This window comes from Amblyomma americanum, chromosome 2 (genome assembly GCF_052857255.1).
Source record: "Amblyomma americanum isolate KBUSLIRL-KWMA chromosome 2, ASM5285725v1, whole genome shotgun sequence".
In the NCBI taxonomy this organism is placed as follows: Eukaryota; Metazoa; Arthropoda; class Arachnida; order Ixodida; family Ixodidae; genus Amblyomma; species Amblyomma americanum.
Genome location: NC_135498.1, coordinates 115,375,901 through 115,395,041, shown reverse-complemented (window position 1 = coordinate 115,395,041; position 19,141 = coordinate 115,375,901). Strand labels below are relative to the sequence as shown.

Genomic DNA, 19,141 nt, shown 5'->3' with positions numbered 1-19,141 from the left:
TCAGAGAAAAGCGAGCGTCTACAACCAAGAAAAGGTCAAAAACTGAAATAAATTTATCCCCTGTTCTGGCAATTTTCCCAAGCATAATGGGTTAACACTAGTTTTTTTTTTCTAGATGCGAATTTTCGAGGCTTGGTCCCTAGTTCACTTCGTCACTGACTTTGCAAACGGTAATCGCACACACCTTTTCGTTATTGACTCCTTGAGTTTGCATAAAGTTGGGGATAAAATGTTCAGCTCTTAAATCGTATTTTCTAACCAATTTATGCTGTAATATGCTGCCTAACAAATATGGACAGAGATACGAATAGAAAAGCAATCAAGTTTTGCTGTAAACAAAAATTAAAATTAATGAACTGAAGTAATAGAGTACGTATTTATATTGCCGCTGTGAATCATGCCGTAAAGTTTTTGTGGACTCTCAAATATCCCACGAAACTCGTGGACGTTTGAGACTGATCAAAATATTTATTCTTGGTCTCCGTGTCAAAGTTATCGCACGGTCATTATTTGCCTTGGTGCAAAATTAACACATAAACGGTTTTGAAGAAACACTTCAAGCTTTGTTCCTCCAATTTTTATTAACGGCTCATAAATAAAAATCATGCACAACTTCACACAACGTCCCTTTTGCTTCCAGAAATACGATTTCATCCGCTTCATCTGTAGAAAAGCGCAGATTTTTGACAGTGCATTCCTGAGTCTGCTGGATCGTTTATGAACTCTGCTTTATCTTCCCTCCGACCTGCTTCGCTTGATATTACTAAGAGTTCTTTCAGCTTTAAGAGCATTTGAAATATCTTCGTCGGATAATATTTTCAAATCGGGAAACGCTGTCGCATCGCTAACCGAAGGGGGACTGCTGAAGTCACTTCTAAAACGCCCTGGTTCAGCATGCGACGTATCAGTGTCTGAAGAAGAACGACAAGCGGGGGAAAATTGCTTTCGTGGCTTCGAAGAAGCACCCTGCCTTGGCTGATCGTGAACCAGCGGGTAAGTGGATGACTTAGGAGGGTATCCGCGCCCTTCCGGTCCAATTACACAGGCCGGTTGCGTTGGCGGCAAAACTTCCATGGAAGGAAAGCTATTCAGCATTCCAAGAGAGGGCGTGGGAGACACCGTGGCGAGGCCTGGGGCCGGCATCGCAGAAACTCCGTGTCTTGGTTGATTTCGTACGGGTGCGTTCTTCGATGACTCAGGATAGTATCCACCCCGTTCCGGTCCAAAGGCACTTGGCGGCGACGACGACGGCAAAGCTTCTGCGGAAGAAACAGTGTCACCCAATCCAGTAAATGCTGTAGGACAGCCCGTGGCGAGCCCTGGTAGCGGCGTCGCAGAAACGCCATGCCTTGGCTGTTGTTGTACCGGTGGGTAATTCTGCGAGACAGAATAGTATCTACTCTGTTCCGGTCCGAAGCCACATGGTGGTGACAAATCTTCCGCGGAAGAAGAGACATAGACCATTCCTGAAGAAGTTGTGGGAATGGCGGTGGTAGATCCAGGAACTGGCGTCGGAGCAGCTTCGTGCGTTCGCTGATAATTTACTGGCGGGGAATTCGGTGATGCAGGCAAGTACTCATTACACTCCAGTCCACGGACACCAGGAGGTGGTGGCGAATCTTCCGTGGAAGAAGAAGGGGCACAGTTTCAGGGTAAGGTTTAGTCGATCACGCTGAACACGCAGATGAATTATAAAACGAAACAGTGAGCATGCACTAAAAAAATTTTTATCTTAGTCCGGCAGTCAAGTTAAAAATTGACCATTGGTAATAACCATCCGCAAAAAAAGTATTTAGAACAAAGGAACACGTATCAAAACAACAAAACGCGTATCACTTTCCGTGGAAGAAGAAGGGGCACAGTTTCAGGGTAAGGTTTAGTCGACCACGCTGAACACGCAGATGAGTTATAAAACGAACCAGTGAGCATGCACTCAAGACGGAATTTTTATCTTACTCCGGCAGTCAAGTTAAAAATTGACCATTGGTAATATCCATCCACAAAAAAAAAGTATTTAGAACAAAGGAACACGTATCAAAACAACGAAACGCATATCATTTTCGCTGATATGTGCGGAGGAATCAATGATGGTCAGCGGATAATGTGTTTCATTTCATATTGGAGCTGCCTGTACACCATAACGGCGCGTTATTGCGATGCGTATAGCTCAGCTTACTTCTGTCATCAGCATTTAGAAAGCCGGGTGACATATTTGTTCCCGGCGATGAAATTCGAGAACTGCTGTCCAGGTATATGTCTTGATTTGCCCCTGCGAGAAGAGGGAGAACAATCTTTAGTCAAATTACCTTCGAGATTGCAGCACACTTAAGAAGCGTCGTAAATAACAGGTGGTTTTATTTCGTTCTTCATCCTCCGCTGTGACGACAGATCGAGTACTTGTTAATGCGCTTTGCGTGGCTACAGTTTGGACGTTAATTCAGAGTGCATTGAATTACATGTACGAATTTCTGCGATGTGCACTTCCTTCCGAAAATTCAGGAGTGCATTAGGCGCGGTCTTTGGAAGAGCGTATGTTACTTGAGCCTCTTCCTAAGAACCCAGTGATTTTAAGCACCACCACATGAAGATCTGGCGGTGCCTTTAAACTGAGCAAAACGGTAGGAAAACATGAACGTGTACTACCATTTCTGGGCGGCACGATTCAGTCAACACGGTGTTTCATTTTCTGACGCTAATTAGGTATTACATGGCACCAGACTAACTTGCTAAAACAATTGCTCCACCCACATGTGACCTTCGATTTCATGGGAGAGTTTGTCTGCTCATGAAAATCTAATTCTATCTGGACTTAAGACCTTTAAAAAATATATGTTCTAAACTATAAAGCAGCTAAGGGAGCATCACGCAAGACGTAACCCCCGTGTTGACATAACTGTGCGGTTTTCTGCTGGCTGGGATCTTGCTGCAGAGCAAGTCTCTCCCAGGCAGTAGCCGCTTTACTTCCTTCCAAAAGTTGCCGATCGTGATGTTCTAGCCAGGATGCATGCAATATATCTAAAAAAGTACAGCTGTCATCAGACCTTTCGAGGACTGCTATCTCGTCTAGCGTGCCTGATTATGATGTCATTCTAGTCTCCCGACATCATTTCTGTGCACCCGGTTTGGTATCGGAACCAGTCCTTCAAGAATGCCAGTAGTACTTTGCAGCTTATGCTGGGCAGACTGCTGTTGACATGATGATCCATAGCGCACACAATTGAGGGGACACCTGTTGAGTGGAACCTGTTGAACCTTAGCAATGTTGACTACGTACGCACATATATTATATTGGGGCTAGCAAAAAAGAAATAAAAAAATGTGTCCCGGAAGGAAGAAGGCCCAATTCGTCTTCCACTAAAGTTATTTAGGTAAGGGCGGTTAGCATGCGAAAATAATACGAAGCCTATCACGGTCTGTGAAAAGCCCGCCTTATAGTTCTTATGTTAAATAACGAGAAGACGTCGTTGTGCAAGCTCACAAAAAAAGTTACACACTTTCACCGTTGTACTATAGTAATTGTATCGTTCTATCGTATCTGCAGCAGCTCTTATGGCAGGCTTCTCACCTACCCACCGGGTGTCTTACTTGCTAAGGTGTAGCCGGTGTTAACTAGGCGAGAATCTGGGGCGCTAATTAGGCGGCACCACCACTAAGCGGACCAAGCTAAGCGCAATGAGCCGCAGCGGTTAGGAGGAGAACGTGATTAGAATTGTTCTTACGCAGTAGCTCAACGAAAGAAGTTGAGTTGGTAAATAGGTGCTAGCCTCGTAGGTCGTAGCTCCAACCGACAGTTTAGGTGACGCTAGCACAAATATCCGCATTTGGCCTGCTTATCCAAATCTACTAACATTTTCCTTGATTCCGTCTACATCGAAAGGAGAGTTAAAAATTTATATATCTATGTAGCGGCAGACCTTGTGGCGCTGGCACCATTCAGAAACCCTGAAATCAAGCATTGGTAGTCAATGGGCTACTATTGCCGCTGTAGGAATTGAATCCGAAACCGGTAGAATGCTGAAAACAACTTCTCTGCTCATAGAAAACCCGCCCCGGTGGCTCAGTGGTTAGGGCGCTCGGCTACTGATCCGCAGTTCTCGGGTTCAAACCCGACCGCGGCGGCTGCGTTTTTATGGAGGAAAAACGCTAAGGCGCCCGTGTGCTGTGCGATGTCAGTGCACGTTAAAGATCCCCAGGTGGTCGAAATTATTCTGGAGCCCTGGACTACGGCACCTTTTTCTTCCTTTTTCTTTCACTCCCTCCTTGACCCCTTCCCTTATGGCGCGGTTCAGGTGTCCGCCGATATATGAGAATGATACTGCGCCATTTTCTCCCCCCCCAAAGTTATTATTATTATTATTATTATTATTATTATGCTCATAAAAAGCATGCTGTACAGGAACCCTAACACCTTAAACGCGAACCTGCTTTATAAAATTGATAATCAAGCTATACGCAGTCACTAACTTAAGTAATTTACTCCCTTATTGCATAGACTACTGCGAGAAAGCGAAAACAGCCTCACAAGAATTCTGATAAAATGAATTCTTTGAGAATATTCATATTTAAATTTGTATTTTCTGACACCCAATGATATATGTTATTCATGCGATAGCATTTAGGTTTCCGCCGTGCAGTTTTGTGCTCCCCCGCAGCGAAACTCTGTCATTATTCAGTTATGTGGTGACGTCATCGAGGAGTCATGTAGCCCAAAATTGTCCAATCAGAAAGCGGAGCGAAATTTGAAATTTCTCACCAAATTTCTTGGTTGGTCGAGAGGGTTCACATGACTTTGTGAAGTCATCACAACCTGCCAACCTGCTAGCTATCAAAGTGCCCACCGCTGCCAAATTCAATGCAGGTGCCAATTGCAACACAGTGGCGCTGCGCATGAGCCTTACGGGAGCTCGGGAGGAGCGACCCTGGACTCACAAGTCCTGGTGCTGGCTGCGCTTTAAACAGGTCAATGAAACACCCTATAACCGCTGCACCACTGGAATAGGGATATGAGGACTCCCGGCGGTTTATAAATGCGATTGAGAGGGCCGTGAGATCATCATCGCGTGATCACCAGTGGACCAACCATACGGCACCGCTGAAGTTTAAAATGCGGAGACCCCTAAAAAATTGAAAGTTGGACCACTTGCCAAAATGATTTATGGCCCCCAAAGTTCTTCAGTGGTTAGAGCGCTCGGCTAACGAGCCGGAGTTCCCGGCTTCAAACCTGGCCGCGGCGGCCACGTTTCTAGGGAGGCGAATCGCAAAAGGCGCCCGTATGCTGTACGATGTTGGTGCGCTTTAAAGATCTCCACCGCTGTGGCTGAGTGGTTAGCGCACTCGGCTACTGATCTGGAGTACCTGGGTTCAAACCCGACAGCGCCGGCCACGTTTTGGATGGAGGCGAAACGCAAAAGCGCCGTGTGCTGTGCAATTTAATAATAATAATAATAATAATAATAATAATAATAATAATAATAATAATAATAATAATAATAATAATAATAATAATAATAATAATAATAATAATAATAATAATAATAATAATAATAATAATAATAATAATAATAATAATTGATTTTTCGGGAAAGAGAAGTTTCTGTCTCAAATATCGTAGGACACCTGAGCCGTGCCGTGAGGGAAGGGATAAAGGAGGGAGTGAAAGAAGAAACGAAGAAAGAGGTGCCGTAGCGGAGGGCTCCTGAATAATTTCGACCACCTGGGGATCTTTAACGTGCACTGACATCGCACAGCAGACGGGGGCCTTAGCGTTTTGCCTCCATAAAAACGCAGCCGCCGCGGTCGGGTTCGAACCTGGGCGATTTCAGTGCACGTTAAATATGCCCAGGTAGTCGAAATTATTCCTGAGCCCTCCACTACGGAACCACTTTCTTCCTTTTTTCTCTCAGTCCCTCCTTTATCCCTTCCTTTACGGCGCGGTTCATGTGTCCGCAGATATGTGAAACATACTATACACCATTTCCTCTCCCCGAAAAGCAATTTTCATTTTAATTTTTTCAACCACTCGCGACCAACCAATAGTTTAACCGCCACGTGGCAGGGCGGGCGCGTTTTCTATCCATTGTGCGGAACGCACTCAACGTTAGAGACCAAGCCGCGTCTACTTGCCCGATACACCACAGCTTTTGCTTTCTGACTATATATATATAGGTTGAGCAGTAGTCGAACCACAGCTAATTTCTTTTGTCTATGCTTTTTCAAATGAAACTTCTTCCTCCGCCGTGCTTCTAGAAGCATGATTAGGGAATTTACAGCGATAAAAGGAGAGACGAACAGAAGAATCTAACACACACACATCATTATCATGAACGATGAAGTCGAACTTTTACCATGTATATTTCCAGGAGGCTTAAACTTTGCGCAGCTCGGGCAGTTGCGCATTGCATATTGTCACCTTGGCATCACCAGTCTGATCAAAAACGCATATTCTAACTGCATGTGCACGTCTTTTGGAATGTGTGCGGTTGCGTCTTGTGTGATGATATTGTTGTTGTTAGTGGCTATTTATTTATAAAATAACAATTGAAGGAAAATATGTTGCCAGCCGCGGCATCTGCCATTGAAGCCTGAAGCACATGAGCTGTGACTAGCTGGAATAAAATTAGAGGGAGAGGAACACGAAGAAGGAAAAAAAGGGGAGCGATAGTTAGAAATGATAGGGGTAGGGAGTAATATACACTATGCACAAATACAGAATATGGAAATAAATGTTGGATGCTGCGCCGCGCATGATAGAAGTTTATGTGATAAACAGTAAGAGAATTACGAAAGTCACTTAAGCCGAGGAAGTCGGAAGCCACTCAAGCGATCCTCGTAGGACTTCGATCCCCCTGCAATGCACGCTGTATGACTTGTATGATGTTCGGCACAGCCCTATGATGTCTGGCATAGCCCTAGTTCCAGTAATGTTACAGAGTAGTCAGTGTGGTTTGGTTTATGGGGGTTTAACGTCCCAAAGCGACTCAGGCTATGAGGGACGCCGCAGTGGAGGGCTCTGGAAGTTTCGACCACTTGCGGTTCTTAACGTGCACTGACGTCGCGCAGTACACGGGCCTCTAGAATTTCGCCTCTATCCAAATTCGACCGCCGCGGCCGGGATCGAACACGCGTCTTTCGGGCCAGCAGCCGAGCGCCGTAACCGCGGCGGCTAGAGTAGTCAGTGTGTTTCGACACTGTCAACTCTATATAAAATGTGCAAAGTAAGAGCGCTCTGTGCAGCCTTTAAGTTGGTTGCTTTGACTAAATACCTTTGCTGCTTCTTGCCGCCGAACAGGTCACTAAGGTGTTCGCAATTCGCCGTTACTTGAGTGAAAAATTTTATTTGAATACGTTTTGTGCCACGTCTCTATATTTGCTAGAAACGTCATTAGACGTTGTTCATATTTCTTATGGTGGCACAGGCCAAGCAGCGCAGGCCATGCAAAATATCCATAGAGAAAGAAGACTTGCACTACGGGGGTAAGGGTCTTCTACTCATACGTCCATATGTACATTACTGATAGTGAGAAATAGTGTTTAGGAGTGATCACTTATAGCGGGAACACTTCAGCGCGTGGACTTGCAGCGTGCGCAAAGCCAGCTACGGGATCCTGCCATGGACAGCGAGAACAAACAGGATGGCTTGGTCCAGAGAATGTGACGATGCACTAGCTTCACAGTGGAACCATATCTTGCGTGGCGCGAACCACTCAAGTAGGCGTTAATATGTTCCCGCCGTGAGCGGTCACCTATGCACGTTCACTTGAAATCCAAGACTTGGGAAATGTATCCGGATTGAGGCCCATAAAAATAAAATTTCCTTTGGTTTGAAGGGGATATTCGCATGAGACAAAAGTTCAGAAAGCGTAGGTAGCGTTCCTACTGAGCACACCTGCAGGCGGGTATGGAGCAACGACGCCGCTTGGTGAGCAGACACCTGGGTTCATCCCAGGGGGAGACAAAGTGTGAGGAGCTCCAGGTACCTGTGGCCCCAGCCGCACTTCGTTTGTGGAAGGGTAACCGGATTCCGACGCGCCGAACCCTACATTCCTTGGTGGTCCTTGAGAAGAACCAAGGCCGAAAGGTGGTGGGTACGCCATCCGTTGACAGGTTGTGCTGGAATCATAAGAAAATTAGAGCTTTTCGGTACACCTGAGAGTGGACTGCGGCTGCTTGCTCGGCAGTGCAACCGGCCGCGTAAATATATCCGGATCTAGTCACTCAACTGCCGAAATCGGGTCACTTGAGCTTCGTCGCTTATATTTTTCTACGTGCCTTTCTTATGGTCATGCAGACATCGCAGCGGCTCCATTATTAGTTTATATTCGAATGCTGTAATAAGCAGTAGTTGGCAACAAATATGTTATCAATAGAACCTAACCTTCTAGGTATAACGTTGATAACGTTTAAATGCGATAATACATCAATTTCTTCTAACTTTCAAGTCGCAGGACGCCAATTGTTGCCTTGGTTCGGGTGTTTCGGTTGGGGCTCAAATGAGAGCACTCCGCAAAGGATGTTCATGGTTAACAATCAGCTTGTGAGGCTCCCGCACTGCAGTCTGCACAAGGGTAGAATCCATAGCGCAAAAAAAGACAGGGACACAGAAAGACGACACCACAGAGCGCTAACTTCCAACAAAGATTTATTTCGCAAAGAAGGGTAGTATTTATACACTGACTTATCATACAATTACTACCAAACCACAGCTAGCAAAGCATATCAGACAGATATAAGAGCTCCTTTGGCAACAGAGCTACTGAAGGGCTACTCACACAGTCATCTTCCAACAAGGAAATCCATTCCGCTACAATTATCTCTCGTGTTAAGCGGTTTTTGTGCATTTTCAAGACCACACATTTTTTTAGGAGTGGTATACAATGACACACATGGCAATGGGCTGACAAACTATTCCCACGCATATCACTAACGTCTCGCCCATGTTCCCGAAGCCTATCATTCAGGCATCTGCCTGTTTGGCCTACATACTTTTTTTTGCGCTATGAATTATACCCTTGAAATGAACCAACAAGCCCAAGTATCTACCAGTCTGCATGAGTTTGTTGCAGTTTGAAAAGTACACTGCTTTCGTACGATAAAAAAGATTGCACGGAAAGAGGGCGACTCCTTTTTAATGCGAGCTCATTACAAGTGCAGGCAAGGTGAAAACTGCTCCGCATAGGCGTCTGTGTGAAGCCTTCACGTGCCAACCGTGGCAGGTGGAGTTTGGCAAAATTTCCCTGTTTCCACCTACAGTCTCCTTCCCCGCCCGCATTTGTAAAGGAGAGGAAGGACACGACGGACGAAGATTCAGAATAGCAGAATCAGAATAAAATTCGAAGTGGAATAGAAATCAAATTGGAATAAAATTAGAATTGGAACAGATTGGTGAGTGAAAGAAATATGCGATTGCAATTCCTCCGCGCCGATTCAATTCATCACCAGCAAAGTTTTTTGAATTCTTTTATTCCTACTGTCGCAGTCCACCTGGCGATGCGGACCGCTCACTTGAAGTTTTAGTTCTTTTTATAATAATAATAATTGGTTTTTGGGGGAAAGGAAATGGCGCTGTATCTGTCTCATATATCTTTGGACACCTGAACCGCGCCGTAAGGGATGGGATAAAGGAGGGAGTGAAAGAAGAAAGGAAGAATAGGTGCCGTAGTGGAGGGCTCCGGCATAATTTCGACCACCTGGGGATCTTTAACGTGCACTGACATCGCACAGCACACGGGCGCCTTAGCGTTTTTCCTCCATAAAAACGCAGCCGCCGCGGTCGGGTTCGAACCCGGGAACTCCGGATCAGTAGTCGAGCGCCCTAACCACTGAGCCACCGCGGCGGGGCTTCTTTTTATTCGCTGATTGTATTTTTGTCACAATACGTTTCTCAATATACTTTTTGCAGGAAAAAGTAATAGAGGTTGCAGTAGTGTTAATTAACAGAGCCAACTTATGTCTTCTTCCTTACAGCACCCTGCTACTACGATTAGGCGCAGTCACTAACGAGTAAGACAAGCGTCCGTGAGAAGCTTGACGGAAGAACGCCGAATAGAGGGCATGCCCAAGAGTGAGGGTTGCGAAGCCTGCACTTATCAATGCACAGCACTTGTAACTCTCTCCATGGTTTTGCCTAGATATAGGCTTCATGAAGAGACTTTTTTTCTAACGTCCTTTTTTGGCTTCACGGGTCGTGAGACCATATAACACAGAACACAGGGACAGAATTGGCGAGTGCTTGAGATGCATCGAAAATAGTAAGGCAAAAAAACTGCCGCTTGCGCTAAGAAAGCAACCTAGCACACGGAGAAAGGTTTCTGCTTCAGGAGTGCACAGAAGGAGCACTAGTCTAAGAAGGTTTCTATATAATGCACATCACCAAATGCTTATTTAATCATCTGAAACGCTCTAATTTAAAGACAAGCTGTATGCTTTCGGGATGACTTCGCGCGTCTACTACTGTAGAATAAAAATTCAGTAATCTCTGATGCACTTAAGGTATTGACGGATGCACATTCCCCATCAAAAAGAAGGCTGTATCTCCATGTTTAATGTGACCCCGCACTGCGGTCGCTTTGCACGCTGTACAAGACATCTGCGTTATGTGAATGCGTAGTGACCAAAACGAAAGTACTTAAGCGCCCGTCATGCCGATATGTTCTCAGCTGTATTAAGAACATATAATGTCGTTACTGCAAGTGCGCTAGTAATCATCAACTTCTAGCTCCCCTACCTTTACTGGGCTCGCGTTTGTAGCACACGTTTATCTCACTGTCTCAGATATTGTAGCGCTCTATTCCATCAGCTGATAACGAATGGAAGGTCCAGTTTGCTGCAGTATCGTTTCTGTGGACGCACTTACATTTCCGTTGATGACTTCGACTTGCGCCGACGTCCCGTCGTCAAATTTAACCTTCGCTTTCGGATGTATTTAGGAGAATTTCACATTTGGTCATTAACACGGTAACCGACACGGGTATCTTCTTCTTCTTCTTCACCCCAGGTATATGGCACATACCCACGCGGGGCGATTGACCAAGGTGTAGTTGAATAAACAAAGAAGTTTCCATGGAATATGACGACAAAATTGTAGCACCAATCGTGAATTTTGAAAAATCAATGAATAAAAACAACAGAACAATATTGACAGTTAAATAACAGACAGCATTTTGGTGAAAAAAGAAGAGCTCGTAGAACTTTAAAAGAATTAGCACATCAACCTACCAGTTGCAATTATGTAATCGTGGAGAAACCCACAAATAGAACCCAATGCAAATCCCTTGGCGTTCGCACCAAACAATAATAATACTGGCAAAGATAAAGGGAGCCCTAACCTGGAGAGAGGGACCTCCAGGTAAATCTTTCTCTAAAGTGCGAACTTCGGGCAGTAGAGGAGAAAATGGTCTAAAGATTCTACTTTCTCACATGCGTCACATAGGTTCGTCGGTGTCAACCCACACCTGCATAGATATAAACTCAAAGTTGGAATCCTGTACCGCAGCCGCGTCATTGTTACCTCACACAGCCTGGATTTACACGAACGGACGTTCCAATTATATGCTAAATGCTGATAGTCAGTGGTATTTAGTAAGGGATCTCGTAACCTTTCTGATATATGTAGGAACCGCTGAAACCTGGAAATCGCCAGCAGGCTGAAATCCGGGACGGGATGTGTCACTGACCCGTCAAGAGCCGACCTTGCTAAGTAATCAGCCACCTCATTTAAATAAATACCTGCATGGCCAGGGACCCAGACAAAACGGACCACCTTCAAAGTGCATGGGACAAAAAATCGCAGGATACGGCTCAAAAAATCTTCTTGTGAAGTGTCAAGGGAGACTAACACTGACAAACTATCAGCGAGAATAATAACATGAGACACTTGTCATGGAATTTTGTGAAGAGCCATTCCAAGAGCCAAAAATTTCGAAAAGAATATAGGAATATAATCTGGGATGCGGACAGAATAGCTCCATGGCAAATCCTGCGAAAAGATGCCAACTGCAGCTTTTTGGCAGTTTACGGAGGCATCGGTAGCAAGCACCGTATGATGGGGGTATTCCTCTATGTGATCCGAGAGAATACCGTTTAAAATGTTTGCGGGCATTACCTGGCAACTTCAACTTCCTCGCTACCTAATGAGGGATCTAGTAAGGCTCAAATAGTTCGCTGATAAATCACTTTGTGCACTTATTTTTCGGTACGCCATTGTCTTTGTTTTTAGCGAAAAAAGTCATGTTTCTTGCTTCAAAAACACTTAGTCTTACAAGTAGACAAACATTTTATATGCAAAATACATCCTAGTTCAACTGTCCGGAGAAAAAGATAGTTGTATTTGAGCCCTCTGTGGTTCATTACAGGCTGCCAAGTGTCACAGTAGTCATTCCGCCCTTAATTGTATACCATGATTATCAATGTACCACGTCCTTGCGTGTTTTTAGCAGGGCTAGCCGCATGTCATCGCTACCACCATTTAGGTTTTCTATCAGGATTCCTAGTAGAGAAATGACTATGAAAAGGGGCATTAATCAAACATATAGTAAAAAGTAACAAGATTATGAATATAACATGCTTTATAACTAAAAATACAGAGCCACCACATGACTAAGAATATAAATGGGCTGAAACAGACAAAGGTTAAACAACGACGAGACATAGCAATAAATAAGTAGGGGAAAGATGAAGAGAAAGAAATCTTTTTTAGTGGCTCCTTGCGCCGCTGTGTGGCTTCACATTACCCCGTAAAACCTCCGCAAGCGCTCAGGATACATTTTCATGTGTATTGCGCATGCTCTTGTAACGGCCGGCCACTTGCAATGACATTTGAAGGGCAGAGTTATCAAAAAGGGATCAAAGTGATCAGAGAGGGTTCTCATAGAGTTATCTAGAGTAAAAACTCTAGAAGAAAAATACCCTGCTGCCGAAACTCGCTACCTTCGCCCCGATCAGTGGATACTGTGTTGCCTCACTTAAAAAGTCAACTTCGTTTAGAGAGTACAAACGACATCCACTTATTCCCGGTTATGTGAGACGCATGACGCCCCAAGTGGCGCTCGAAAGTTTCTCTTCAGTAGTGAACGATTCTTCTATTTGCGGGTATTTGCTGGTGAGCGCCGTGAGGCTCGGAGAAGCAAGGGTGCTCCGAAAGCCAGGAAAAAAAGCTCTTTTAATGCTTCAGAGTAAGGAAACGTGACAAAAAAGCACATGACATATGCTTTATGCTATGCAAATAGCATAAATAAAATTGAATAAGCATATAGCATAATACATGTAGAGTAAAGAAAGCATATAGCATATGCATAAGCAAAAGCATATACAATGCAAACATTCCGAAACATTCCAAGAAGCAAGAATAAACAAGGACACCGCGGCGCACTGACGCCATGTCGGTCACCTCTTACCTCTCTTGCCCCTACGCTACCTGAATTCCCCGCTCTGTATTATCAGCTCAGACCATGACGCCCCATGCTGATTGTCGAAGTGCATATCATGGATCTAGTCCTTCTGCATGGGAGGCACCACCTCTGCTCCTGCTGTGCATGTTGACGGGAGGCGGCAGTTGGCGTTATCCGTCTGGGAGCCACCGGGCCATATAACCGTATCTCAATTGCTTGGCTTGGCCGGTGTTCCGTATGTCTTGTTTCGTTTTCGCAACATTCTGAGGAGGTGGTCTTGTATGAATGGTTTTGAGCTGGTTCAGGAATATGCTGAATTCATGCCTCATTGCTTAAGAATACCATTACACATGTTTACTTTTAGAGTTCGGCTCTCAGCTCGCCGTTCCTTGTTCAGGCACATGAAAATAATTTCAGCTTAGTTTATTCTCAGCCTCTGTTGATGCCTCATGGAAAGTCTTCGAATAAAACGAAAAGCAATTTCCAGACATCTCGCAAAGCATTAAAAAAACGCTAAAGATAAAATTCCACTGCTGATTTAAATCGTATGAATAATATTGCTGAAGGACGAGATAGCTTATCAAGGGAAACCATAGAAGCACTCCAAATCCATCATGCCACTAGTAAATTCATAGATGCCTTTCCTTTTCTTCGGAGGAGATCAGGGGCCTCCGCAAACTTGGATATTCGGCAGTGCTGAAGGAAGAGACGTTCGGTGATAGAGGTCATGTAACGAAGAAGCGTATTTACATGAATGTACGAGGACAAACTATGAGTTGCATGAGCTGAGGCACACAGGCAGTCAAGCGAAGTGTAAAGGGATATTCTCACACAAGGAAAACACTGTATGTCCTAACTTTCCGACCAGAGGTTAAAGCCTAGGTACTTGTAGAAGTACGTGTCAAGCACGGAGCCTCTAGCTAGACTCGACAGGACTGGTGTCTGGTGCTTTTGTTTGTATTTTTTTAGGTTTCAAAAACAACAAAGTTAGGGTGGTCATGCTTTGAGCCCCGCCCTAAACTTGGATAACCAATGAAGGTAGCCGCAGCCCCTGAAAGTTGGACACAACCTCGACCCCAGGTCTTGGCTAATAAAAAAGAAACACATAACTGAAACATTCCGAACACCGTCTCCACGCGGGAGTTCTTGTCCTTATTGCGTGATGCTGTTTTCCTTTTCCCTTTTGTCCCAGCACGTGCGTGTCGCTTCTCGAAACATGACGAGTTCTAGCACAGTCGCAAGGACCACTAATCTGCTGCCTCGTCAAGACTGCCAGCAAACCAAAGCGCCCTTTGCGAAACACGAGGCAGGTTCGCATATTTGCGCGGAAGTGGCATGGGAAGTCATTGGCGTGGGAACGCCAGGCCGGGTCGAGCGCCGCCGCATGCCTACTATTACCCTTTGTACCCGCCACGTGTGCTTTCTTGGCGCGCTGGTGGACTGCCACCCTTAACAAAGCAAGGAGCCTTTAGCTATCGTGGTGGGGAGCTCGGGGCTTTACTGATAACTCTCCGCGTAGACCGGAGGGTTGGCAGTGGCCTCAAGCTGAGGTAATTAAAAATGCAGGTGTTAGTGAAGCGTGTCCTTACACTACTCGTCACTGCATAGGCATACAAACCCTGTGTTTGTCTAGGAAGGAGCTAGAATTTCTGGGTGCTTTGGCAAATGCATGGTGCCCATTAATGGTTGAGTGAATATTGGTGTCTTGTTTCAAAAGCACTCAGCCACCTCTTTTGGCGCTGTTTAATAATTATTACAATTGGTTTTTTTTGGGGGAAAGGAAATGGCGCAGTATCTGTCTCATATATCTTTGGACACCTGAACCGCGCCTTAAGGGAAGGGATAAAGGAGGGAGTGAAAGAAGAAGGGAAGAAAGAGGTGCCGTAGTGGAGGGCTCCGGAATAATTTCGACCACCTGGGGATCTTTGACGTGCACTGACATCACACAATGATAACACTTACGTTTCTGTCATCCGAAAAATTCACGGTTTATCCGTAACAATATTCCCTGACTGGTCGGGAGGGTCGTGACATCACCAGCGCTAATAATTTTAAAAATCTGAGGAATTGAACGTACGAGTACCTTCTCTTGCAATATAATATTGGAGCATACTGTCAACTCACTAATACTCATCAATATACCTTAATCACCCAAGAATCTGTAGAAGCAGCAGCGGCCTTACGCAGCAGGAGCAGCACCAGCGGCCGAAGATGGCGGAGGAGGGCAGCCGGCCGGTTGGGGTAGAGAAAGCACACCTGAAGCTCCAGTGGGCGGGGCGTCCTCTTTGAAGGCTGGCTTCAAGTGGTCGATTGTAATGGTGTCAGTGTGCCCATGAATGTCGATGATGAAGAACTTCGATGTTCTTTCGAGCACACGCTCGAGCCCGTCGCCTCGCTCCAGACTGTTTACAGATCGCTCGCAACGAGTTCGAACACATGCTGGAGCTCGGCATTATACGACCTTCATCTAGCCCATTGCATGGGCGTCCCCTCTACACACGGTAGCGAAAAAATCCCCAGAGGACTGGTGCCCGTGTGATGATTACCGCGCCCTCAACAACGCTACCGTTCTGGACTGCCTCCCTACCACTGGTTCCGCTCAGCCTCCGTGCTGCACTGAAACGAGATCGTCGTTGCACTCCGGCAGAACTTGTCTACGGCTCGCCCCGGCGTCTTCCTGGTGAACTTTTCGAACCTACCGATTCGTATACGTGTCCCGACCCTAACAATTACGTGACGCAGCTCCGCTATTTTTGCCGCCATCTCAGAGCGCCACATCTCCGATGCCAGTTACGACCATCTTCACATGTTTCATCTGAACTAGCGACTTGCACGCACGTCTTTCTTCGCCGAGACTCTGTCCGCAAGCCGCTTCAGCGCCCCTACGACGGCCCCTTCCGTGTACTCGAAAGAACATCGAAGTTATTCGTCGTCGACATTCATGGGCGCACTGACACCATTTCAATCGACCGTTTGAAGCCAGCCTTCACAGAGGACGCCCCGCCCACTGGACCTTCATGTGGGCTTTCTCTGCCCCAACCGGCCGGCTTCCCTCCTCCGCTATCTTCACCTGCGAAAGCGAAAAGTATCTTTCTGGCTCCCAGCTTCACCCGACTCCTTCACTAGAGGGGGGGGGGGGGGGATAGCTACTGTAGCAGCACCAGCGGCCGAAGATGACGACGGCGAAGTGCAGCAGAATCGAGCTCGCTCCTCGTGCCGGCGTCACGCGCCGTTCGCCTGCACGCCATCAGACGTTCTAGCACTTCAGCCAGTAGATAATTTTTTAAAGCGAAATTTATTGCCCCACGGCATCAATGATGGAGGAATGTGTGATGAATGATGTAGTAGAGATTAAATGAATGAAAAAAGGTTAGCTGATTTCATGAAGTCCAGTAGAGAAGAATGTTACAGTCCCCGCGTCCAGGCAATGTATGAAGCAGTAAATTAATCATTTCCTTCATCGTGCCGGCCTCGTACTGAGTGGTGCTTCAAGTCCGCCTTAATAACCCGAAAATTTACCTTAATCCACCCACTAATTCACCTTAATCAATTTTCTGTGGTGGGCCTGCTTCAAAAAATTTGGGGTTCCTTAGGACTTTTACGGGGTGGGCTGACTTCCAGATGCTTTCTCCTTTTTTTTTAAGAAAATGGTTAAGAAGAAGCTCAAGTTTCTTTTTCTCCCATGTGTCTTGCATGGTTTGTCTTTTCACCGTTTCTTTTCGCCGCGTCTTTTATTGTTTTTGCATGCTGTTATTTTGTCTTGTCCCTTTAGACCATCCGTTTTTATCGCCTTTAACTCCACTTTTGTGTCCTTTTCGGTAATGCCTTTACATCTAACGTGACTATATGGATTTCCCGCCATCATGCAGCAACAACTCGTGTTCCGCCTCTTTTTATGCCTATTTAACTTTTTTGCTCCTAAATAAAACTTCAAATGGTAGTGAGCGCTTGTGTGTGCCTCATATTTTATATTGGTTTATGTTTACGGTTACTGCTAAAAATGTTTACGGGATAGGGGTTAGCGAAAAAAAAAATTATTCCAAAGCATGCACGCAAGGAAGGCCTTGTCTCTGAACTGTATAAAGGTCAGCGGGTAGGAGCATGCTGCATCAGCGTGCAACATTACCAGGCGGCTGGATGGTGGTGGTGGCAAAAAGAATTATCCTAGGCGCAGGATGGCGAGGCAGAGCAACATCATGGCTTTTTGCTGAGAACACGTACCATGTAGCAGATAGTAGACTTAAACGCTCCGCCTATCTCTTGTACATAGAGTTTCTGATGTCTAAAAAATGTGCGAGACCGCTGTATGCCTAGTTCGCTGTGTTTTGTTTTGCCCTTTGCTGTCAGTTACACGCATGCGAGCCCTGGACTCCGTTAGGGCCGCTTAGCAGATTTTTTTCACATTCCTCGGGATCCGTGATGTTGTTTATTATAAAAGTAAAGTCAAAAGGTCTGCATTCTTTGTACATTTTAGGCGTTTTTATCCCAAAGGAAACCGTCCCAAAATTCACCATTGTGTGAAATAGTGCTTGCAGTAACTCTTCGGTGGCACTACATTTCATTCTTTCAATTCTTGGTGATTGAAAATAAAACAGATAAAAGAGCACATGCCTACTCGTAGCTGCACAAAAGAAAGCCTTGAGCCTGATTCATTCTTGACATCGATGCGATGTTAGGATAACATCTGCGCAACATTGAAAGCTTTGAATAATTTCAGAAGTTTTCTTATTCGTAACAGAGAAAAGCACCGGATATCTAGGCGAACCCACCTGGCATTTACTGCAACAGCGGTCACTCGCATCAAGTTTAATGCCCATGCAGTAAAGTACTGATTTTCCAAAGCTGACTTCTCTTCACAGCAGCAATTGTCTGGAGCAGCCTTCAACACGATATTGATGCCATAGTTTGCTGAATGAATATTTGTGGCTAATCGAACACTGTGTGTTGCGAATAAATTTGGAAATTGTTCTTAAAAATTGTCACGGCACCCTTAGCGTAACTCCCCGAACTTGGTATTTAAAAGGATACTGACAACAAATTTGTGACACTGATCGATAGATTAGTGCGCAAAGAACATGGCACGAAATTCCTGAGTGATATCACAATGCTCTCGCTCGACGTCAGCAGTACACCATAAGATAGGGACATCTAGAGGAAATACAAATAATTTGTTTTAAGAAGGTGCGGGAATTGAACTAAATACCCTCAGATTTAGAGGCTACCATACAACCCATAGGCCACACAGCCGCGTTAATTGTCTAATAAACAGGAGCCTAGCGTGCGCGTTTCCTTACGATTGTGCACTAATGAGTTCGTGTGTCATTAGAAAGCACTAAATCCTTAATGAACCTCGTAACAGAGCTCACCATGAGACAGTGTGCAAGCCTTATTCATACATCGTAGTCATAGTCGTTCAGCAACGTATTACGGGTTAGCTCTTTAATGCTTTCACGTTCACAAAAGTAAGCAGTCTTGAGTGTCGCTGCCCAGTTTTTTCAGATACAGATTTTTGAACTTAGGCCGACCGACAACTTACATGTAACCTGTTATCACAGGCCATTGCTGACGCCGCGATTTTAACGGACTGTAGACAGCTAATTGTATTGCGCCTTTTCTTTTTCAAATGATGCTGTAGACATTAGAATACATGAACCACGTGGTTTTCGCCTACGACCGCTGATTAGTATCTAATTTTCTTTTTTCATGCTGTTTCCGTTTATCAACCGAACGAGGGCTGTGACGTGTGGTTGATGTTT

General features: G+C 45.3%; 1 protein-coding gene across 1 annotated transcript; it reads right to left on the bottom strand.

Annotated features, from left to right (window-relative positions):
- On the bottom strand, nucleotides 1-8,103 carry LOC144120009 (uncharacterized). Its single transcript, XM_077652495.1, has 4 exons — nucleotides 7,886-8,103; nucleotides 2,177-2,269; nucleotides 850-1,619; nucleotides 1-18 (listed from the first exon to the last, which is right to left on the bottom strand). Exons 1-4 carry the CDS (start codon nucleotides 8,091-8,093, stop codon nucleotides 1-3), a joined length of 1,089 nt encoding a protein of 362 aa, XP_077508621.1. The 5' UTR covers nucleotides 8,094-8,103.
- Nucleotides 8,104-19,141: the final 11,038 nt, after the last annotated feature.